The following is a 20,267-nucleotide window of genomic DNA, read 5'->3' on the forward strand; positions in this document are numbered from 1 at the left end:
TGGTTCATTGACGTAAATATGTGCAAAAATATTCAAAATTTTGACGTTCTGGTTCCAGTAATGAACTGTTTCGCTAATGACTACACACATCACCTAACTACCATTCCACTTCCGTAGCATAATGGCACTATTAGCTGCCATCATCGTGGGCCCGGGTTCAGTTCCCAGTACTGCCAGAAATGTAAGAATTGCAAGAGGGCAGGTATGTAGCTCAAATGGTAAATGCAGCTTACCTCCATTTGGGATGTGCTTGAAAAGAGCTACACCTCCTCAAGATGAGGACATGAGTTTACTTACCAAACTACCAACAAGCCTGTGAGAAAAATCAAGAAAATATTTACAATTTCAAAATCTTGAATATATTTATTTATACGTCGTGGATTGTGTAATATCAAGAATTATTTGGCCAGAAGATCTGTGTGATTCAGTTACTCATTATTACATTAATTAATTATTTAAATTTACATGAGAAGACGTTGCCTTGCATCACCACATGGCTCAGTTTATTGAGAGTTCCTACAATAAATCCATATCTTCACAGAGTGCTCCAGTAATCAAGTGCTCCAGAAAATAACACATTCTCGAATCTCTATAAAATCTTCCACATCAAATGACATTAGTACCAACTTCACCACATTATAACACACATAATTCGACTCAAAAGTCGACACAAATTAAATGCATCATAAATAACCTCAACATTATCCACAATAAAGCACAACATTATTCAAAGCGATGCAAAGTACAATTGTTATAAATTGAGCACTTGTTTGATGATGATGATGATGATGATTTATTATTATTGTTATTATTATTGTTATTATTATTATTATGCCCCGTGGTAGCACGGTCAGCAAATTATTTTCCCAGCGGCTCAATTTCTTCTCAGGGTATCCATTAGTCAAGTAAAATCTGAGATTTTACATTAAGTTGCGTTTTACGTGAGTTCAGAAGAATACCGGTCCACCGAAGACGTATCACCGAAGAATTAATTCGCCTAAGAAAGTTCCGACTACCGAAAACCTCGAAAAATTCTTACCATGCATCAATTCAATCAATAGATTACTCAACTTAACAACTAACTTATAAACTAAGCGTAAGAGAAAGAATTCATAACACATTCGTTCTAGAAAAATAATATAATAATATTTATTTAAATAAAATATCGACCTATGAAAAAGTAGTGTGAATTTGGGTAGTATTTTTATGTTGTTATACCTGAATATTAGTTTAGAGTCAGCGCTGGCTCAAATAAAAGAAAAGTAATTGCAACGTTAAGCTATTTACACATATTCGTACTCATATTCATGTTCATATTCATGTTGAAATTCATATCCCTGTTCATGTTAACATTCACATTCCGAAATGAGATCAAAATGAATCTTACTGTTCACAATTGATCACTGAGCAATCACAATCCTCCATTGAAATACTTCATTAGGTTGACGTAAATACTGTCATGTTAATTATATTACTCATTCTCATCACATTCAAATCAATTACGTCTTAATAAAATGTTTAGTTTACCGGAATGAAGCGCAAAAATAACTAAGTAGATTAAAGTCAGAATGTAAATATAAATTTGAGAATATCTTTGGATATATGTCTCTGAAAATAAACCCTAGCTTAAATTTTAACTCATAAATCTGATCTCATAACTCTGCATTCATAAATTTGAACTCATACTGTTTGGTCCTTCTTCTTAAATACGCTTCAGTAACAGCTTAGGGGCTAAGGCAATACTTCCCTAGTGCCTGTGACATCTAGCTCCTAGCCTACCATTTACCTATTCATTATATTTTTCAAGAAACGTCAATTCAAATAATCTCTGTGTCAAAAGAAACAAATTATCTATCTAACTATGTACGCAGTTTCTGATCCACACACACATTTATTTCCGGCTCAATGTGCTTTCCCTTTCTCATATTACATAGTATTTCTCATCCTTGCAAGCTACTGAGTTCATATGGTCAGTCAGAATGAAAATAATACGCATTCATGTTTGGAAATGTGTTTCCGCATCAAAGAATATCATGATTACATTTGGTCATGAACATAGTTAAATAATATATCAACGTACTCTCGTATTTAACATACAGCATCTACAACTGTCATATGATTCTGTCACGAATCTCCGTTCTATTATAGTACATATCAATCTTACCTCAATTAGGTCATCCACGCGATGTGCTTTCTTTCACGTACTCTTTTCATTTGACGCGAAATCTCACCTCATATAAATGTAACATAGCATTTCCTCAGCAAATAGCATTCTTATCCACACCAAAACACATAAATAAACATCCACATTTCAATATTCATAAATACATTCCGTCGAATAACCATATTACAACTTCATTTCAATACACAACTATCACTTCATTTGCATAATCTCTACCACAAACATATTGCCGATTACTCTTATAATGCTATGCTAAGTATCTCAGAATTGCTTTTCTATTAAATGCATTTCAATAACCATGTATATTCAAACCCAAAACAGAGTTCAATGCCCTCATGTTACAGAGCAAAGAGTACGTAACTCACATACAATCATATCTGACGCGCGTGCCAAGCGTGACGTAAACATTGTGCAAATTAATACAAGATCTATTGAAGTTCCACAATATCTGTTAACTCATTGCTATCAGCTCTTAATACAAACACTTCATTCATTTACTCGTGCCACATTCTACTTATTCTGACCAAGTGCGGTAGCGCGTATATAATGTAATAAAAATCGATTCTACACTGCCATATTATATTATAGCCTTAAATATCTCACACTTCACTTGTATAATTCACTTGCATTCTTAATTAAACGGTTAATATTACCAACTAATCAGCACATGCCGAACTTAGTGCGCATGCAGATCAAAAAACTACGCAACTAAAAAAAAAATGTAAAGACTTAGCTGTTTGATGTTATATCTGGTCCAGTTGTCGCTCCAGTGCTCGGATGTGGTTAGACCCGTGGTTGGAATCCGGGTCTGGTCATCCTCCGTCCTCCCGTTCTGAACCGCCTTCTGGTGGGTTGAGATTCTCCCTCATCATGGTCTGGACATCAGGTTGGACATCGCCTTCCTCATCATGTGCTGGTCATCTGGTTGGGATGTACCTTTCCCCAGTTCGGTCCATCTTGCATTTTTAGCAGGCACACATCATTTCAGTTCTGTATGCAGCAAAGATATTCATTTTGGAGAAGGAATCTGTCATTATATTTTCCATTTTTACGATGATATCTCTTTAGTTGATATTCTTTTCCTTGTTCTTTGGGATGTACATTTTTCTTTGGTCGGCATTAAGTTCTCCGTATATAAGAATTTATATATCAGCTTTCTCTGTAGAACTCAAAATTTACTCTCCTCCTTCTTGAATTGAGCTAGGATAGTCTTCTTCCCGTTTGAAATTATTTCTCCTCTGTTACAGTATACCAAACGTAAGACGATTGCTCACGGGATCCTGCTAGATCTAGATCACCGTATTTTACTTATTTTTTTAATTTCTCGGCTCTTCTTATATTGTCCGCTGGTGAATTATTCTGTCAGTTTTTGAACGACGATCCTTATTCTTCAATATTTTCTTCTCAATTCTTATATATTCTTCCAATATGAAGCTCGTTTGGCAGATGCGTCTTCCCTCTTGCGATGCAAATTTTTAAGTGAAGTTTTTTAACAATTCCTTCGCTGCTATATTAAAACAAAAACAATCACCTTGACTCTCTACTGTCCCATAGTGCCTTCCAAATTGGTTCATTCCGAGACGTGTGGCCTTCTATGACATCGCACTATCTAGAAATTCATAGTATCTCATAGATCGTATGGGCCATACCTTCCTACGCCGCAATTTTGCAAACGGTCTACGAGATGCGAATGGGCACATTATTATTATTATTATTATTATTATTATTATTATTATTATTATTATTATTATTATTATTATTATTGATGCATGGTTTATTTATTCCTGTTGTCAGAAAATATGCTCATAAAATAAGGGATGTTTAACTAAGGATGAGTTTCTAATCTTCCTTGCTATGAGGTAACAAGATTTTGAAGATATTATTGATCAAAGGACCATAAGAAAATTATTACAGTGTCATGGTAATTGACACAGCATGTTTAACCAAGTCACATAATATTATTATTTCATTAAATTTATGGTGGATGGACTTCATAATATTTAGATTCATATTAATTAAATGCTACTCCTCCATTTCCATATGATCAGTTTCAGAAGAAATAATCATAAAATGCATTGAAATATGCATCTCACCAAATCATGTAACTTACTGAAAAATATTATGAATAAATACTACAGCAAAATATCTCAACTACACCACCAAATCTATCTCTTTCAAATGACAATACATTTTCACCATCTCTTATACAACTAACATAAACACTACCACTTACTATAATCACTCTCACATATCACCAAATCAACCCCTTATGAATAATAATCCAATTTACCTATCTTTCCTTATAATACCACCATGATTTCAACCACTAATCCCTTACTTACTTACTTACTTACTTACTTACTTACTTACTTACTTACTTACTGACTTACTTAATATTACTGACTTAATTAATATTACTGACTTAATTAATATTACTGACTTAATTAATATTACTTACTTACTTAATTACTTACTTACTTCTTAGGGTTTTTACTTCTTGTGACTCTAATACTTCTTATTGTTTTTACTTCTTGTGACTCTACCCTCTTAATTTTTCTTCAACTCCCACATGTCCCGTAAACTACTGCTTCTCCCGTGGCTCAAAAACAGCTCTATTCTCTGCCTGGTTTCCGCTGCTCTTACCTCTTCACTCTGCACATCCATTCCTTCACTGCATTTGCCTCTCTGACTTTCTTCTTCACTGTCTATGTCCGTACCGGTATTCCAAAGCCTTCCTATTTTCACCCCATTATCTACTGCACTTTCTTGTTCACTATGTACCATCACACTTTCACCATGCACATCTCCCTGCCTTACCTCACTTAACTTCCTACTCCCCTTGGTTGTTTCCTTATCACCGTGTCCATCTTCTCCAAGGCTGCTAACCATAACTTGCCTTTCTTCCACTCTCTTCCCCATTTCTTCTTCTTTCTTCACATTTTCTTCTAAATCCCATAGTTTCGTCATTTGCCAAAACCTAGTTCACTGTCCATTGGATACCACTAGATGTTGCCCCTTAATATAAGCTCTTAGCCCTTGATGTCTAGCCCGGATTAAATGTTTTTTTAGGGTATTTATATTCCTCATCCCTTCTCTTCCCATGTCTCTTTTGATCCAGATTTTCGTGCTCCGTAGATTATCCCCGCCTCATCACTATTTCCGCCATCAGGGTGGAAAACAACTTCACTTTTATTGGCCTGTTGCCCTGTGCTTTGCCTATCCTTTCTACATCGTCTATATCGACTTCACTGAAGTTGATTTTCATCCTTTTTTGGATGAGTTCCACAACCTTGTAGATCTTCAACACTTTCTCCTCTCCTTTTTCGTCCGGCACTCCATATATAAATAAGCATTTCTTCCTTCGTTCTTGGCAGCTCCTTTCTATTTCAGCCTTCAGCTTCGCCACCTCTTCCTCCATGTCCCTTATTTTCTACTTAAGTGACGCAATTTCTCTCTCGTTGAATCCTACTTTGGTCCTTGTTTCATCAGTTTTTCCTTGTATCCATCGCCTCATATTCTCAAATTCATTCACTTGTTCCTTTATCATATTTTTAATTTGTTCAAATGGGCATACTTCTTCCACCACCTCCCTAACCACCCTCCTTATTACCTCCACATCTTTCCAGCTCATGTTGCCATTGGGACTCGGTCCGGGGTTTACTTCCACACCCCATATGACTAGCAATAGCATAATCACCGTTGCCACCATTATCGTCTCACCCTTCAATCTTGATTCCACTTCACCTCCTTCACTCCTGGCTGTTTCCTTCTTCCCTCACCCCTGCCAACTTCCGATAACTGCCCGATATTGGTCTACACCAATCGTCGTCCTCTTCACTCCCGTCTTCCTTCTTCCACGCACCGCTCGCACTCCACTCCCGCTTTACCGGCACACCCGACTCAGCACGTCTACATCTGCTGACTGTCTAGGTAAGACTGATATCGGTTCTACTCTTTAGGCAATAATGTTGAAGGTATTATAGTTCCAGGTCAGGAAGAAATCCATCATAAGTCCTATTAATCCCATGTTGAAGTCCACAATGTTCATCAGCATGTGTCCTGAAGTAATATTGCTCTGCCTCATAGAGTAATGTGTTCCAAAGATATCTGAAACTTGTACAGAAAGAATGAGTTGAAGTTCTTAATGGTACATGGCGTTAAGAGTTTTATACAATGCATACTCTAACCATGGAGAGAATGTTGGCATCTCAGAACGACTGTCAACGTGGTATCATAGCATCTGAAGTGAAGTACAGCAGACAAGCGAGAATGAGCCACAAGATAATCTGAATTTTATGACATCCCTTACATCACACGAAGTTGGTCATTCAATTGTCATCCTCAATTATATCATTATGTAACATCAAATAACTTTCACATATGCCACTGTTATCTGATATAAACATTTATTTTAGGAATTTATACTCATTCACAATACACTCGTGAATATTCTCCATGAGTAATTACTTGGTGATGACGCAGTAATCAAGCTACAGTTTAGTTCTCGAACAGTTCGTATTCCTTCCCAACGTAGACCACTTGAGGAATCTGATGTTAAAAATACCGTAGCATATCGATTTATACTCTAGCAAGGTCACCAGCAGCCTGTCCACAAAAAACGCTATTAAAAAAAAGAACCTGCTTGACAATGGTTTGGAATGATCCCTGCCCAAACATAAAAGCCGCAGACAGCACACTTCATTATATCAAAGATGTTATTTCTCACAGAAGCAAAACTGTCACAATACACATATAAATGTTTTTTATAGACTTTAATGCCTTTCAGCGTTCAGTCTGGAGGCCTCTGTGAATTAAATAAATGCCTCCACTTTCCTCTAACATACTCTGTGGCCTCATTTAGTTCCATACCTTTTATTATTAAATCATTAGAAACTGAGTAACCATCAATTCTTGGTCTCTACTTCTCTCACCTTCCATGAAAGAGGCCATTATTCTTCTAGGTAACCTATCTTCTTCCATTCCCCCCTTCCCCCTCTGGACGAGGGTAGTAGGATAACATCCACAATATCATCTGCCTGTTGTAAGAGGCAGCTAAAAGAGGCCCCAAGGGCTCTTAACTTCGCAGCATGGTTTGGGGATCACAGGGCCCTTTGCTGATACTTGGCATTGCTTCCACTATTTGTGGCAGGCTCCTTACTCTCACCTATCCTATCCGACCACCCTTGATCGTTTGTTCTTTTCTGCTCCCAATGTTGTTGGGCTTGCAAAGTGAGGGGAGTCTCATTTTCATGCCCTTCATGGCCTTCATGGCCCTTGTCTTTCTTTTGCAGAGACCTTTATCTTTCAAAGTGTCAAACCTCTTCCATTTTCCATGTGGTTAGTGTTGATAATGAATGGTTGCCCAATTGCTCTTCCTCTTAAAACAGTTACCATGACTACCATCATTTGCCTCACATGGTCCCTCCACCGAAGCCAGTTTATGTATACCGCTTCATTCCTAACATAGCGTTTACTCCTCATTCCGAGTGCCCTGCTGAGATTTTTTACACCTTTTTGTACCAGAAATTATTATTGCTACTTTCATGTTTGTTACTTCTAGTTTATGACTAAGAAATCCTGAGTCCACACAGATGTCACTCCCATATAGCAAAGTCGGTCTGGAAATAGGCCAGTGTAAAAATAGGTTCGTCTGGGAGCTGACTTCCGACTTACTTACAGAATACAGTTAATTGCAACTGTGTGCTTACTGCATTAGCTTTGTTGCCCCTTGATTTGATTTTACTTACTATACTACCATCCTGAGATAGTACACATTCTGAATACTTGAAGTGATCTATCTGTTCCAGTGTTGTATTTCCTACATGATATTCAATTCTCATAGGTTTCTTCCTTACTGACATCACATTAGTCATGGAAATGTTAATTTTCATATCGTATTCACTGTACCTATTTTCAAGTTCCAAGAAATTATAATGCTGTATTTCAGGACAATCTGTCATTAAGACCAAGTCGTTGGCATAGGCTAAACTGATAACTTCATTTCCACCTAATTAATCCTTCCCTCACACTTCATACCTTCAAGCATACGATCCATATAAGCAATGAACAACAAAGGTGAAAAATTAAGCTTTGTCTAATCCCTGTTTAAGTACTGTAGAAGCTCAGTTTAACGTGGTTGTCAGGAGACATGCTTTACCTTGCATCAAGCTTAACCGCGGTAAGTTGAAAATTACCTATAGGGTGACAGAAGATTGGGAAATAAAGGCAAGCTGCAAGAGAACCCAATTTTATGAAAGACACTGATCCCTAAAATACACACATTCGACTTTCCATTCTTCACACAATCGATTATGTTCAACTTACATTTCACAGAGTATGCTTTTCTATTTTTCTGACATCACAACACCAACACCGAGCTCAAGACTTAGCTAGGAGATTGCCTGACGAAAGATACGAGGCATGATTTTTAAGTAAGTACAGTATTGAAATAAATGAAAAATAGAGATTTTTTAACAATTTTATTTTTATATGAAAGCCTGTACATTACTCTACTTTTCAACATAATTCCCACCAATATTGAGGCACTTGTCATATCGTACGAGTTTTTGCATACCATCCTCATAGAAGTTGGCTGCCTGATTTGTCAGCCACTGCAACACAGCCATCTTGACACCATCATCATCTGATGATATAGATGTTGATTCCCATAGGGAATCTGAAATATTTATCCCGAATGAGTAAATTTATCATACCAATATAAATGGTCCGTTATTGGACATTATAAATTTTCCAGCTAACTCATTCCTGGTGGCCAGCGTTTCGCCCCCATGTGCTAGAGAGTTGTTCCCAGCAAAATGATGTGATGAGGTCTTGGGTTCGATGAGCCGCATATGGACGTGCATTGTCATGAAGCAAAACGACGCCCTTACTGAGCATGCCACGCCTTTTGTTCTGAATTGAGCGGTGCAATTTGTTTAAGGTCTCGCAATACGTTGCTGAATTGATGGTCTCACCAAGGGGCAAAAAGTCCACGAGTAACACCCCCTTTCTGTCCCAAAACATGGTACACATGATTTTCCAGGCTGACATTGTTTGCTTGAACTTCTTGGGTGAAGTTGAATGTCGCCATTCCATAGACTGCTGTTTTGATTCAGGTGTAACGTAGGCCACCCAGGGGTTTTTTTTTTTTTTTTTTTTTTTTTTTTTTTTTTTTTTTGCAAGTTGCTTTACGTCGCACCGACACAGATAGGTCTTATGGCGACGATGGGATAGGAAGGGGCTAGGAGTGGGAAGGAAGTGGGCGTGGCCTTAATTAAGGTACAGCCCCAGCATTTGCCTGGTGTGAAAATGGGAAACCACGGAAAACCATCTTCAGGGCTGCCGACAGTGGGGTTCGAACCTACTATTTCCCGAATACTGGATACTGACCGCACTTAAGCGACTGCAGCTATCGAGCTCGGTCACACTCAGGTTTCATCCCCCTTTACAATTTGACTCAAACATTACCTTCCTCGCGGTAACGCTCCAGGAAAGTTAAGGCACTGCCCAAACATTTGCATTTATGCTCTTCCATCAACATTTTCGGTACCCAGCGTGAGCACACCTTTCGGTAATTTAATCATTCACTCACAATTTCATAAAGAACACTTGGAGAAACTTGAGGAAACACGTCAGATAACGACATAACCGTAAAGCGTCTGTTTTCTCTCACTGCTCGGTCAACTGCCTGCATAAAATCTTCAGTAATGATTGAAGGTTGCCCACTCTGTTCTTCATCATGCACATCTTTGCGGCCACCTTTAAATGCTCAAACCCATTTCATAACCATTCCATCGCTCATAATGTTTGGTCCGTAAACTGCACAGATCTCACGATGAATATTGATAGCTTTCAAACCTTTTGCATTCACAAAACGAGTAACAGACTGGACGTCACAGTCGGCGGGACTTTCGATCAGCGAGGCCATTTCAAATGCTTGCCAACAAACGTACACAAGAGCGACTATTGCCGTAATGGCGTCTCAGCCTTGCCAATAGATGCAGGTACACAGCGCGTATGCATGGAATGCCGACCGCAGTGCTGCATATCAAAACAGTACTTAAAAACATGCCTCGTATAAAGCAACACATTCACTTGTTTTGTAAATGTGGGTGTAGGCAAACAAGTTGAGGGAAATGGCAGAAGGTTATCTTAACTTGCTCATGTACACAAAAGCTTGGCCAGTTGTTGAAGTCCTGTTATTTCTGTTAATAGACAGGTACACAATAAATTTCTAAAATCCCATCAACTCATCCTTGAAGTTCATTTTAGTGCAGAGTCTGTAACACTTATAGATTGTATTGCAGAATCCCTCCATGCAGTTCATTACTACATTGAAATAATAAGAATTGTATTGACATTTTCTGAAGACGTACTTTGTACGATGTTCAGTCTGAATCTGCGATGAATCGGACTGTCTTTAAGCAGGGTCCCACTGTACTTTTAACCAAGGACTCATTCTACCATCTATTCTTACCCTAGCCCAATATTCAACATAAATGGCTTTGATTGCTTGTAATAATCCACCATTTATCCCGTAAATGCTCAGTATGGCTAATAACTAATCATTTAGTTACTGAGAAGTTTAATTTTAGTTATTAAGATCTAAGACTTGTGTCAATGTAATTTAGTAAGTACTTTAAAGTTTTTTAGGTTTTCTGTAATTGGGGTTTACTACCCTGTTGTAAAGTGGTAATTAAATATGGGTAAATAAATAAATAAATAAATAAATAAATAAATAAATAAATAAATAAATAAAAGGGTTTTTTTCCCCCCACTTACTCTGTTAGCAAGTCTGCTCCCTTCACATACTGACAAAGCCATACAATTTGAAACAAAAAATGTGTTTTATACTAACATAGATTGTGCTTTTTTTTTTAAATTGAATTTTGTTCCCACGATGACTGAGAAGTGTTCCGCAGACATTTCGCGTCATTTGTGTGGTGTCAGTTTTAATAGTAGCACGTGTTTAGGAGAGCTAATATAAGTTCTCATTATGGAACATTCACAATTAAAGAAAAGCTCCACATTATAGAGGAGGCACAGCAAATTTGTGATTGTGCTGTGGGAAGTACGATGAGAACGAGAGTTGTGGTACAGTACATGATTAGAGGCAAAAAAGATAATCTGGAACAAAGAGTAAATGCCAGGTATTTCATGGACAAAAAGTGAAGTTTCAAGAATTTGAAAACACAATATGTGAATATCCGACTGGAAAGAGACAGTTTGCATGTGCAGCCATGAGTGAAATGTTCCAGTTGAAAGCTCTATTACAAGGTAGAAGGCTATCTGTACACAACTCGTGCATGGTTTTGAGTGAAATAACCTGTTTTCATAAGAAAGCAAAGATTGCACAACATCTTTCCTCCAGTTATGAAGAAAAATATAGGTAATTTCTACAGATTTTTAAATCAATTTGTGCCAGAAATATTCGTATGTACTCTGGCAAATTGACAATCAGACCGGTTGTCATTACATTTTGAAATGTTATTGGAGTATAGGGTATGAAGTTTGACACGAGAAATTCTACTCTCCTCGTTTCCCTATGTGGGGTCCCAAGAGCAAACTTTGTTGTATGTATGAATTTGGCCCTGTTTCACAGCTGGATGATTTTCCTGATACCATCCACACTACTGTGTGTGTTTCTGTAGTGGTTGGTCCAGTATGTGTGTTTTTCTTCACAATCTGCTTTACTTTTCACTGGCACTGATAGGTCTTATGGCGATGATGAGATAGGAAAAGGCTAAGAGTGAGAAAGAAGCGATGCGGCCTTAATTAAGGTATAGCCCCAGTATTTGCCTGGTATGGAAATGTGAAACCACGGAAAACCATCTTCAGAGCTGCCAGCATTAGATTTGAACCTACTATCTCCTGCACACAAGCTGATTGCTATGCGACCCAAACTGCACAGCCATGATATATTTTGTTTTCAGGGCCCAGGCTCCTGCTGACAACTCCAACACATCTGATCAAGAATCTCTGCTTGGACGTGTTCCACACTCTATCCGTGGCCACTTGTCACAGTTTGAATTGATTACCCCAGCAAGTCCAAAGTTTACTAACTGCATTGCATGCTCTAAAAAGGTAGATATTTTCATATCTTTTTTAAAAAAATTGTGTATGACATGCAATGAGAAACTTGAACAATGTCAATGGTGTTGTTTTGTGTTATGCAGGTTATTGATGAATATCAGCAAAATGGCTGTGAATTTCTGATGAAGGTGTTCAACTGCCCAGATTACTTGAAAGATGTCAGTGGACTTTCTCAGCTCTGTAAGGAGACTGAAAATGTAGAAGTCAGTAATCTGTCCTTTCTAGTCACATTTAAGTCAGTGCTTTACAAAATATTTATTGCTCATGGATTTTGTTTAAATTTGTAGGTATTTGATTGGAGTGATTCAGAAACTGAAGATGTAGAGTGAATTTGTGTGAGCTGCTTAAAATACACCTGAGGTAAGACTGCTTAATAAATGCTTAAAATGAAAACAATTTTTTTAAGGACAGAGCCTGTCAGTATGAAAACAACTGGGTATGGAGATATGAAATTTATATTGATATTTACATTTATGTGTGTTTTCAAAATTGCTGACATATCAGTTTTCAAAACTTTATTTCTTTACATTATTTTTGATTAGATTAGTGGCTTTAAAATTAAGGTATGATTAGTTTTTCACATACTCCATTTGTACATTCACATAAAATTGCACCTAAACTTTCAAGCTACCATATGCAAATAATCCATGCCACTGAATTTTTAAAAAAATGTTTGTAATTAATGTTTTATTTACTAGAAACTAATCCTTCAACATGATGTACGCCAAAACTTAATCGTATGTCCAACCCTTGTCCTGTTTCTCTATGAGGGTTCAGGTATGAAGTTAGACGAATCTTTGTAGCAAGTTTTTATGACCAGATGCCCTTCCTAACATCAACCTCATAATGAGATGAAATGAATGATGTGATATACACTGCCTGACAGAAAAAGTTAAGCACCCAGAAAGAGTGATTGAAATGAATGAAAGACCATGTGCCTTTATTGAACTGATTGCAATATGGGATGAAAGAGACAAGGCCTTTGGCAGTTACAGATGGAATGTTGGTGCCAAGTCAGTAGGGTGTCGCACCCCCTGGCCGTAATGCATGCCCTTATGCAGTTTGGAATGGTGTCAGACAGCTTTTGTATCCTCTCCTGAGACAAGTTCATCCACAGTTGTTCTAACTGTCCCTCCAGATTCCTCAGTTTGGTACTGAGACGGAGTCCCCTTCCCATGTCATCCTATACGTGTTATATGATGGAGAGGTGCGGGGATCTTGCTGGCCATGGGAGGACCTCGACATGCTCTACGCAGTCCATAGACACACGTGCTGTGCGTGGAAGTGCATTATCTTGTTGGAACACTGTCCTAGGGTGCTGTGCCATAAGGGATGGGATGTGTGGACACAGTGTCTGTTTTTTAAAGATTTATATTTTTTGAAAAAATGCCTAACTAATGATGTCAGTCATTAACATTGTATTTTAATTCCACACACTTCATCAGTATTTTTATTTGTTTGCATAAATGTAATATTTGAGCTTCTACTGAGGATGGCCTTTAGATAGGGTGAAACATGTATAGATATTGTCCTATCTAATATAGATGGTTTTTTGAATTGAAAAGGAGGATTGTATAAGACTTTTTTATTTGTAAAGTGATAACCGTCAATACGAAATGAGATTTATAACATGAAAGAGAATGTCTGTGACATATCGCTGTATCGTCAGAGTTCGCTGAAGCACTATTAGAGGTGACCTGAACGCATATCCTATGGCTCCCCACACAATGATGCCAGGGATTACACCTGTGTGTCTTTCTCTCGACGCTTCCAAACCCGCCCACGATGGTCATCGGAGGTTATGAAGAAATGGGACTCATTGCTGAGCATGATGCGATACCATTCGTCCTCGGTCCTTGCCTCCTGGGCAAGGCACCACTCCAAACACAGGCGTTAGTTTTCTGGTGTCAATGGCAACCGATGTATGGGGCGGTAGGACTCCAATCTGGTGGATGTGAGTTGTTGAGACGCTGTGCGAAAACTCACAGGATGTTGCAGAGTTCCCAGTACATGTTCACGGATGGCGGGTGCCGAAATTGTGGGATCCCGAAATGCTCGGCGCACCATAAGACAGTCCTTCATCGGGGTGGTGTTTCTTGGTCGATCCGAACCTGCACAACATGATTGGGTGCCCTCATGTACCCATTGAGTCCAACTATGGGCAACTGTGACATCTGAATGGCCTACATGCCTGCCAATTGCACGATACGACCAACCAGCCTCATGTAGTCCCCCAATGCGGCCACTGTCAAATGCTGTGAGTTGGTAGATAGGCCGTCTGATGCATCGTGCCACACGTAGTCCTCTCTGCATGTCTTGCTTAACCATCTGACTCACAGCAGTTGACTGGTAACAACTCAAAAACAGGACGGTGCCATCACAGCACTTTGGTGGGCGTTCTACACATTAAAGATCCTTGTAAATCCAATAATTTACTCACACGTCAATGGTATTCATGTATACCGAAGTGTGATAATATTGTAACCACTCCTTCTGGGTGCTTAACTTTTTTTTGTCAGGCAGTGTATGATAGTAGGAAGGGAGAGGGTGAAACCCAATGCTGGCAGCCTGCTCTTGTTAAATAGCACCAAGGGGTCTGCTGAAGGCTTTACGTCCTCATCCGATGGACGAATCACCATCAACAGTATCATATGTCCTCACTCCATATGAACAATGTGGAGAAGTTTGGAATGGAATCTAGGCTCTTGGCATGCAATCTTGTGTGTATACATTTTATACTACCTATCCTGCTGACCAACATTCTGATTATGAATTATTATTTTTCTATCAATGGGACTTGAACCAAAACTGAATAAAATATAAATTTGTTTTAAGAAATGCATCATAATCTTCACACGAACCTGCTCGATCAGAGCTGTCACATGGTTTGCTTACTTCTGTTATTTGTACTTCGCTAGTTTTGTATATATGTAGTCATAATGAGTGTGCTGTCGGGGTATAGCTGTGTAGGAACATGTTGTGCAAAATGCCCTGTGATAAATTTTTTTTTTTGAGATAGTCTTTTGTTTTCTCGCTAGTCATGAGTACAACTTTCTCTTTTCTTCTGCCTTGAATGAGCGATTATGAGAACTTGTAGCCATATTTAATATGTGGTTCATACTTCACTTCTAATGTGCTACTGTTACCACACAGACCCAGGTTAGACAGTGGTATAGTATGACAGGATCCATTGTTTGAGGCAAAGTTGTACCAAATTTATTTCAAATAATGTGTGCACCCAAGTTTTTTCGCTAAATTCTGTAAAAAATGTGCGAGGATTGTTGGTGTTTATATAGTAGGCCTATACTGTGTAAAATACCTATCGTGGATTGGCACCATCTGCATATTACTTGTTTAAGTTGTGTTCGTACGTTCATGGAGAGCACAGTCATGCGGTGATACTAAATCCAGTAATTTTGATACTCGTGCCTCATTTTCATTAATTTTCACAATTGCGCACCTTCAATAGTTTATGGGCTCAGTTGATGCACACTTGAAAATCAAATACAAATGAGATAACAATGTGTAGGGACTGGAATAATTAGCATCTATTTTTATCAACATTAGCATCTTCCAAGGATGCTGTTTAACCTGAGATACTAAGGGTGAATCAATCGGAGGTTATGTACCAAGAAACATATAATTTGTACTATCATGTTGAGATGATTCCGGAGAGGAAGGTTAGTCCAGTGGCCTCCTAGCTTGTCAGCTGAAAAATCGCAGCAATTCATTTGAAATGTACAGGATGATACAGTTTAAAATACAATTTCACTTTTCAAGAGATTGACATATGGGCAGTCTGTTTACTGTCAACCTAAGATTCTTGGCCCATGATATATTTTATTTTTCTGGGGTAATTTCCCTGGTCTACATCCACATGAGAATAACTTGTAACACTACAATATATTTTGCAAACTAAACAGTTGAAAAGAAGTTCTGATGAAGTTCTGAACGCCATAATTCATTGGCGGTAATTATTTCAAGGAAATGGAGAGAATGGTAAAATAAAGTGCAGTGCCAAAATCATCAGGAACAGACAAAATTAAACAAATGTTTAAATGTAGTGACAATGCAGGGATAAAATTGCCTTTTAGAGTAACAGGATTGGCATGGGATTTGAGTAAAATACCTTGGGATTGGATTAAAGCAGAAATTGCACTAAAGTACAAGGTAGGGATCAGGAAGTGGCACAACTGTAGAGATATTTCTTTTATTAGTATACCAGGCTAGCTGTGAATTGGTTTCTTTTTTATTATTATTATTATTAGGTTTTTTTTTAAGTACATGAAAACTTGCTCTTTTCGATTCTATAGGGGATACTAATATAAATGGTCCATTATTAGACATTATAAATTTTCCAGCTAACTCATTCCTGGTTGCCAGCATTTCGCCCCCATGTGCTAAGTTGGGCTCATTAGTTGGTACGTAGCACACCCACCAAGACACATGGCTAGTGCAAACCGTGGAGGCCACTGCGTAGGCTACTTGGAGCCACTAGCAGTGCCAATACACCTTTAGAGACTTTGTCTCATTACCAAAAATTTATGCTTGCTTGGCCATCAGATGCCTAGTACACACTGAAAATATGATTCCGGTATCCCCTGTGGATGACATAGATGTTGATTCCCATAAGGAACCGAAATATTTGTTCCGAATGAGTAAATTTATAATAGTAGGAATGACAATTAGAAATAGGAAAGGATTTCCACCTATCAATACTTGTTTATTGCACTTATTATGCTACAGGACCAGTTTCGATCCCTTTACATAAGGTCATCTTCAGCTGAACCATGCATACATATCTATATGATGAAGCTATGATTAAGATTGTATTGTCAAAAATTTAAAAATACACACTTTCTTTTAACTGAAGTAGAATCCTCTAAACTTATAGTAATGAATCCTCAAATACCAACTGCTAAAGCTTATCCCAAAATACATAAAGAACATATACCAATGAGACCTATTATTAACTACAGAGCAAGCCCAACCTATAAATTCTTGCAATTTATTCAAAGATTCCTCAAAAAGCACTACGTATTCTCAGCTAATAAAACAGTACGGAATTCAATAGATTTTTGTAATAGAACGAAAGGATTAAAGATTGAACTATATTACAATCTCTCAACATTTGACATAATAAATATGTACCCGAACATTCCCACAAAACGAACAATAGAAATCATTGAATCTAATCTAAAAAGTCACAGCATTCTAAGTACTTTAGAAATAGAAGAGTTCATCAAATTACTTAATTTTGCCATTAGTGACAACTACTTTAAATTTCATGATACTATTTATCAGCAGCAAGGTTTACCGATGGGATCTCCCACTTCTGGTATACTCGCCGAAATTTACATTGACCATTTAGAGCACACATCAATTAATAAAATAGACAATATATTTTTTTGGTGTAGATTTGTTGATGACATTTTCGTCATCGACAATAGATCCACAAATGAAACTGATATATTAGATAAACTCAACACAATACACTCCCATATAAAATTTACCATGGAAACCGAAAATAGATTCCGTTCACCCCAACACACACAAAAGAGCAGCTTACGACAGCATGATACACAGAGCATTCAATATACCATTAACAAAAGAAGATCTAAACAAAGAATTACAACTAATTCATGACATAGCTAAAAACAATGGATACAAGAAAGAAATGATCAACAAAATCATTCACAAAATAAAAACCCAATCCAAAACCAAACTAACAAAAGATGAATCCAAGAGAGATTATGCACTATTCACCTTCAATAATGTACACATATACCCCATAACTAACATTTAAACAAAACATAACCTAAGAATAGCATTTAGAACTACACACAATAGTACCAACATCATACACAACGTCAGGACAATCAACAGCATCAACAAATACAACCACTCAGGGGTATACCGTATCAAATGCAATAACTGGGAGACAAGCTATGTCGGACGCACCGGTAGAAACTTCCTAACCCGATATAATGAACACATAAACGCGGTAAAACACAATCATTTTTCCTCAATAGGACAGCATGTCGTAGACTATAAACACAGTTTCACAAACATCAAGAACGACATGCAAATCCTGAACATAAACCCCAAAGACCCCCTGCTCAACATAACAGAAGAATTTTACATCACTCTAGATCAGTATACCAATCCAAATTACAACATAAAAGAAATCACAGAAAAAACTAACATCATCTTCAATACAGTTATCCCCGCCCTAAAAAACTCTTACCTTAAGATAATCGATAAACAGAATGCGACACTTGACAGAAAAACATCAAACAACACCCCCACAACAGCAACTCTCCCTACCCCTCCTTCCCTTCCCCTCACAGTAGCTAGTATGAGCCCAAGAAGAACACAAAGTAGTACACAACAAGCTCGCATATCAAACACAACTCAGCCACACCAACAACAGTAAGTACACATTCAAATTTAACACACACAACCCTTAGACATTCCTCCAACATAATATCACTCATAGCTCAATCTTATCGTCCACAGATAAATATAACATCACTGCACAGCTACAAATGAGAAAGGAGCCACTACTTTGAACCCAACTCAAATTTTATGGACGCCACAGGACAACATGATTTGATTTTAACATAAGGCAACACACACAGCAGAGCTGAACATATTTTAGCCTATCCATACATCTGTCACCTTTTTAAAAATTGGAAAGTGTTTTATTCTATGTATATAGTGAACGCAAAATCTTTTACTCATACATTTTACGAGCAAACCATCTCATTTAAACTACAGGAACAGCAGCTGAGTGTACTTGAACACGGAAATCAGCCGATGAATTGAACAACAAGCAAGACACGAACGTTCATGTGCATGAAGTGCTCTTATATATTGTATTCATCTTGTACATATATATATTAGTTTTAAGTAGAGATATGTTTTATAAACTAATTTTAAGACCTTAAACATACTATTTTAGACATATAATTGCATTGTTGCACATAATGACACATACACCAGTTCACGTTACGACATGCCCCATTTGGATGTGACCAAATGTTTATCATCATATGGCATTCCTTTGACAATACAATCTTAATCATAGCTTCATCATATAGATATGTATGCATGGTTCAGTTGAAGATGACCTTATGTAAAGGGGTTGAAACCGGTTCTGTAGCATAATAAGTGCAATAAACAAGTATTGATAGGTGGAAATCCTTTCCTATTTCTAATTGTGTAATTTGTCAATACGGAAATGAAAATTATAGATTACGATAGTAGGAATGAGTTAGCTGGAAAATGTATAATGTCCAATAACGGACCATTTATATTGGCATTATAAATTTACTCATTCAGAACAAATATTTCAGGTTCCCTATGGGAATCAACATCTATACCATCCACAGGGGATACCGGAATCATATTTTCAGTGTGTACTAGGCATAGAATACCAAACGAGAAAAGATGTTGGCAATTCTGAGGAATTATGGGATGAGAATTAGCTTATTACAGGCAATCAAAGCATTTATGTTGATTATTAGGCTGCAGTGACAATTAAGGCCATGGGTGCTTCCGTTCCACTCTTAGCTCTTTCCTGTCCCGTCGTTGCCATAAGACCTATCTGTGTTGGTGTGACATAAAACCAATTATAAAATTTTTAAAAAGTCTGCCGTAACAAAGATTTGTGTCAGGAAGTTGAAAGTAATGAATACTAAAATTATAGTGAACACATGCACACTATGTGGCATGAAATAATATGTGCGTACTTAAGTTGAAAGAATGTCAACACTCGCTTTCTATTCTATTCTCCCCACACTATCCTTATTTTTGAAAAAGTTGTACACAGACATCTCCTGACTTTCACCTCCCCCTATCAGCATGGCTTTCCTACCAGGTGGTTCTGGTATCGCATGCCATTGCAACTTAATGACAGCTGGATATCTGCTACATAGACATTTCAAAAGCTTCTGATTCTGTAGACTATACTCTTTCACAATTAAGTATT

General features: G+C 37.6%; 1 protein-coding gene across 6 annotated transcripts in view; it reads left to right on the forward strand.

Annotated features, from left to right (window-relative positions):
- Nucleotides 1-20,267, forward strand: part of Atg7 (Autophagy-related 7) — a 200,105-nt gene that overhangs the window by 116,858 nt on the left and 62,980 nt on the right. For all 6 annotated transcript variants that reach the window (XR_011017572.1, XM_068225281.1, XM_068225280.1 and 3 more), the window contains 3 exons: nucleotides 12,115-12,265; nucleotides 12,358-12,477; nucleotides 12,562-12,634. Coding sequence is in view for 5 of the 6 variants with exons in the window: in XM_068225281.1 (XP_068081382.1) it covers nucleotides 12,115-12,265; nucleotides 12,358-12,477; nucleotides 12,562-12,603 (313 nt within the window). In the remaining variant the exon portion in view is untranslated. The remainder of the gene's footprint in view (nucleotides 1-12,114; nucleotides 12,266-12,357; nucleotides 12,478-12,561; nucleotides 12,635-20,267) is intronic.

Source organism: Anabrus simplex, chromosome 1, assembly GCF_040414725.1.
Source record: "Anabrus simplex isolate iqAnaSimp1 chromosome 1, ASM4041472v1, whole genome shotgun sequence".
In the NCBI taxonomy this organism is placed as follows: Eukaryota; Metazoa; Arthropoda; class Insecta; order Orthoptera; family Tettigoniidae; genus Anabrus; species Anabrus simplex.